Source organism: Elephantulus edwardii, unplaced genomic scaffold (genome assembly GCF_000299155.1).
Source record: "Elephantulus edwardii isolate Elephantulus edwardi_28Jun2011 unplaced genomic scaffold, EleEdw1.0 scaffold00093, whole genome shotgun sequence".
Taxonomy (NCBI): domain Eukaryota; kingdom Metazoa; phylum Chordata; class Mammalia; order Macroscelidea; family Macroscelididae; genus Elephantulus; species Elephantulus edwardii.
Window position 1 is genome coordinate 12025492 of NW_006399843.1, and position 5521 is coordinate 12031012.

Consider the following 5521-nt stretch of genomic DNA (forward strand, 5'->3'; position numbering starts at 1 on the left):
GTCAGAGACAGTGCGATTGGCACAGGACAGAGCGGAATTTAGGGCTGTTGTACATAGGGTTGCTACGAGTCACAAGCGACTCGACGGCACATAACAACAACAACGTCTTGAAGGATGTGAAAGTGTTTTCTAGGCCAAGAATGTTTTAAGGTTTTTTAAAGGTAGTTCTTTCCTGTCCATTTTATTAATTGATGTTTCCTAAGTACCTAGCATATGTCAAGTGCTCAATAAAACAACTCTGGAATGAATACCTAAAATGTAGATAAAATAGGAATGTTATTGACTTTCTCCATTTTACCTATTACATTCATGTACACAAGGGAAAGCAGGCCCTGGTGGGACAGGGGCTAAGTGCTTGACTGCTAACTGAAAAGGGATCAGCCTGTGGCAATTAGCTTTTGCAAAGATTTACAGCCTGGGCATCCTATAGAATGATTCTACTTTGTCCCTTTGCCAGAATTGACACAGTGACAGTGGGCTTGACACATGAAAAAGAAAAACAAAGAAGTCTGCAATGAGTAATCAGGCTGTGATCATCTGGCCAAATGCTAAGCTTGGCAGCAAATACAAAGAGGGCTCAAGTTTTAAACCCTGTAGAGATAGTTACATCTCATATTAGACAATGAGTTGCACTTGGCCTCTTTCAAACTTCACCACATCAGAGTCTTTCCTGCTTCTGGGATCACACATGTCTACCAGTCAAAGAGTTATAGCAAGAGCACGGAGAGATAGGAAAATGTAATCAAAACCCCTGCCTTCCATGAAGGTATTTTTCTCCCATCCTTAAAAATTATTATTCAGTCATTCATGTACACTTTCCTCCCTCCCCTTCTCCCAATTCTTCTTGTAAGGCTATTAATTGTCATATACATCATTTCTAATCATCCATTCCTTTTAGAATATTTCACCCATTTTAGTGCAGTGTTCATTATCTATCCTTTCTTTTCCTATTCCTCTCCCTTTCCTTATCTTCCCCTTTCCTGTTATTACAATAATGGGCTTATCTGTAACTGAGATATTTCACTCAGGATAATGTCTTCAAGAACCATCCACATTGTGTGGTATATTTCTCCCCCCTCCCAACTTTTTTATACCGGTTTATTTACAAAGTTCTAATATATTGTTTTTCACACCAAATCTTTCCCATTTCCTTCACCCACCCTCCTCCACCCATCAAATTGTTCTACCCTATGATTAACACACACACCCCTCGCCCATCTTCACCCCTCTGCTTCCATCCTCCCATCCTCCCCCTACCTTTGGATTCTCCTACTCATTCTACAATAATGATTTTATACAGTATTCATCCTTATTAGTGTATTTCTTATCAATAAAAGTTGTCAAGTCATATAAAATGTTATACTACTCAATCACTTGAAAACCTTGAAGCTTAATAGAAAAGTTAAATGCAGGGCTATAGTCCAGCCAATGATAGAGTCTTATCCATGGATTTTGGAAGGCCTGTCATGTGTGCAGTGGACAGCCAGCTCGGCTTCCTTCGTCTGGAAGATCTGTCCACCATGGGTGATCCTGAAGGTATTTGAAATACCAGTGACATAGCTTCCAGCATCACGGCAACACACAGCCCACCACAATACAGCAAACTGATGGATGAGTGGTATGCTCAAGTGTGGTGGAGTCTATAAGAATGGTGCAGGACAGAGCAAATTTCCATCTGATCTTCACAGGGTCAATATGAGGTCTAGTTGACTTGACAGCACTTAACAGAAACAGCCTAGCCAGTGGAAGTACCCAAGTATGAACTGAGTGGCATACAGCACTCTCCTTCCAGATTTTCTCTTAGTCAGCAGTTCCACACAATGCCCCTCCCTAACCTCCAAAAGAGGTTACTCTCCTCCCCCCTCTATGAAACAGGAAATAAAATAATGGTTAGAATTAGTAGGGAGCCCCTGAGAACCAAGTGCTCTTGTTCACATCTTGCCTTGGACTTGCTGCATGTGTAAATAACCCCCTTAAGTAAGCAGAGAAGGATGCCTGCAGTAAACAGGCGAGAGGGCATGAACCTACCAGGCACTCGGCACAGCGGATACAGAGCCTCCTCATGCAGCCATCTCCTTCCTCCTGGTCAGTGCTGTGGAAAGAGGTCAGACCAAGCCTGAATCATCACTACCCTCAGTACAGCAGAGCAGTTCAAGTCAGACAGGTCTGATTTCAAATTCCAGTTCTGCTACTTCCTAGGCGGGTGACTCTTGGGCAAGTTACTTAAGCTCCCAGAACCTGTTCCCTCATCTATAAAATGCAGATATCACCACCCACTTCTAAATGATAACTATTATGAGTATACAGAAAATAAATATATATGAAACACATACACAGTAAGTCTTCAATAAATAGGAGCTATGAATAAGGAAGGCCATAGAAGAACTGATGTGTTTGAACTGTGGTGTAGGTGAAGAGGACTGAATATCCCATGGACTGCCAAAAGGATCAACTAATCTGTCTCTGAGAAGTACAATTGCAACCAGAGTGTTCTTTAGAGACAAGGATGGTGAAATTTCATCTTATATATTTTGGGTGTGTCAGAAGGTGCCTGTCCTTGGAAAAAAACATATCATGCTGGGGAAAGTAGATGTCCAGTGAAAGAGAGGAAGACCCTCAGTGCCATGGAGTGACACAGTGACTGATAAAGTGGGTTTGAACATGGCTGAGATCATGAGGACAGCACAGGATAAGGCCAGAGTCTGATCTGTTGTTCTTAGAGTTGCTGTGAGTCATAGTTGTCTCGATGGTATCTAACAACAAAAAGTCATAATCACTCATTCAGAAATTACCAACCACCCACTACGCCCCAGGCACTGTGCCAGGCTGAGGATAAAGAGTTAAATAAAGCATCGAAAACAGCTCACCATCTTCAGGAGTGAGAGATCTGTTAAAAATTAACAGGTTCATTACAATACAACATGATGAATGTTTTCCTAGAGGTAAGGACAAGCTGCTGTGGTAGCCAAGAAGAGAGACTGACGCATGCTCCCGGGAGGACTTTGGGAATTTAAGAGGAGACATTTCTGCTGGGTGGTGGAGATTGCCTGTCAAACATGGGCTGGAGAACACTCCAGGTCTAGAGAAAAGTATGGGGAGCGTGGGGAGGGCTTTGAATGAGTGTAGTATTCTTAGCAGGACAGCAGAAAGAAAAACTCCGCTTTAGCTGGAGTACAGGGGTGGATGAGATGAAATGGCAAAATATAGTGTGAATTACAGTCAGACCATAAAGGGTATTGTGTGCTATGCTGCTCAGAAGTAGACATTTTAGGTATTTGCCAAGAACTCTTTACTTTTTAGGGAGAGTCTTTTAATATTTATATTCTCTTTCATTAGGTAAATGTACACACACACAAAGAGAGAGAGAGAAAAAAGAACATTTTAGACTTTCTGATAAAAATAATGGAGGACTAACAAATTTTATGTAAACTAATTTTTTTAAGCAGTTTGTTCTTAATGGTGGAGGAAATTGGATCATGTTTCCTCACAGGTCGACTAATGTTCGGTAGATACATTTGAAAATCACTGTAGAGGGAAGCCCGTCAGAGAAACTGCTCAATAAGAATAGACATGGCTCTTTAAATCAGCTATGCCCTCCCTGGTCAAATTTGAAATTATGGGATATCTACATTAGAATTTATACTCAGAATAATGGCTTTAAATAGTCTGATTCCCAAAGTAGGAAAGTAGGACTATATAGCTCTTCTACCTCCCTCAAAAGTAGTATCTTCAGACCTCACAGTCAGTCTTCCTCTGGTACTCCTCAGTAGAACTCTTCTCTTTAAAATAAATGCATCAGTGGAACTAAAAGTGCCCTGGGAGAAAAGAAGTCTTGAACACAAGGCTCTGAGAACTGTCCACAGAGCAGGATCCTGTGGAGGATACGGGTTTACTGCCCAGAGCTCCAGCTGGACTTACTCATCAGAAACCTCGATAGATGACTTCTTATAGCCCGACTTGTTCCTCTTCTTCAGGCTTGCTGCCTTCTTCATCATTCTGAACAGCAACAGAACCACCACCACAGCTGAGGGAATGAAGACCAGAATGGAAAGAAGGGCCACGGAGGACAACATGGTGCCAAAACCTAGGGAAGCAAAGAGACAGGCATATGGGACAGCACCTCCTCTGTCAACGGATATGAGAGACCTTCTTTCTGTTCTCATATTTCTTCTGGTCACAAAAGCAATTCATTGTAAAAAAAAGAGAGTAAACATGCAAAAGCACAAAGAGGATTTAAAAATTACCTACCTATAATTCCACATTTTGAGGATAATACTTTGGTATCTACAGAATAAGGTACATATTTTTAGAATTATGGATTCTATTGTGAAAAATCTTAATATTAAAAAAATAAAGACTTTTATTAAGCATTGCAAGTTGCATTCAATAGTCTTCAAATATACCACACCACAATCCATCTGCAATTAATCAAATCCAACAGCAGTTCATTCTTGCACAATTCATGAGTTAAAGCAAAACTCCCCTTCAACTTACAGTAAGTTCCTATTTCGCTCTTGTGGGCAGGGATTGGGGAATTATATCTCATTTCTGATCACTAACGTGTTATAAAGAGCATCATGAGAATTATATGAAAACTAATAAGGAGTGATTCTGATTTCAAAGTACACTGTTTGGAAACAGACAAAAACATCAAAATTATATAAGTATATTAATATATCTGCATCTACTTAATTCTTGACGGGAAAGTTCTCAAGAACAAGCAATTTGTTTCTTGCTACAGAAGGTGGAGAAGTCTTTTTTTGATTTGTTGGGGGTTTTGGTTGTTTAAGATCAAATGTTTTCTTCTTTACAGAATTTCATATTTTGCTAATATGAAAGCATAAAACAGCAACAGTGAACAATAACACATAACAGCAGTGAATATTCCAGGGTCATGTTGATATTCAAAAGAGCTAGATAATTTGGTAAGGGTTTTAGAATAAATCCAACAAAGGTCAATAACCACAAAATTTTAAGGTTAGACAAAAATCAGTCAATGACTAAACATTGTTAACATCTTTCATAGTACTATTACTGATTTTTGTTTTGCAAATGGGCACATAAACTTTACAAACAAGTTAAATGGAGATGAAGTTGAAATCATGCAAATGACCTTTCAAAATCAATACAATGTGTTCTGAAACTTTTTGTGACTACCATGCATCTGTGATAAATGAATTACATGGTTTTTAAATAGGACATAGACCATTAGTACTACTACTTCATCTAAACTTGTGCATGGTTCATAATTTTTAAAGTGTATAGTTAATATTTCCATGCTTGACAGTTCTACCTAGGTTGCCCTTCCTGTTCATCTACGTGTGTTGTGTTGTACATAGGGTTTTCAGAGGCCTGCCATTTCAGAAGTGGATGGCCAACCCTTCTTCCTAGTCTCTCTTAATCTGAATGTTTAGACTTAGAGGAGTATCTGACAGACAGCAATTTGTGGAGTAGTAAAAGATAAATCCCTCATTTTGGAGTTGACCATTAGTTACAGTGTAGTCCCTGCCCTTAGCCCAGT

The 5521-nt window shown here is 39.7% G+C and overlaps 1 protein-coding gene across 1 annotated transcript in view; it reads right to left on the reverse strand.

Moving 5' to 3' along the window:
• Positions 1-5521, reverse strand: part of MPZL3 (myelin protein zero-like 3) — a 40870-nt gene that overhangs the window by 17613 nt on the left and 17736 nt on the right. Inside the window, exons 4-5 of the mRNA XM_006890885.1 lie at positions 3919-4084; positions 2029-2092 (exon numbers count right to left, since the gene is read on the reverse strand). Of these exons, the coding sequence (XP_006890947.1) occupies positions 2029-2092; positions 3919-4084 (230 nt within the window). The remainder of the gene's footprint in view (positions 1-2028; positions 2093-3918; positions 4085-5521) is intronic.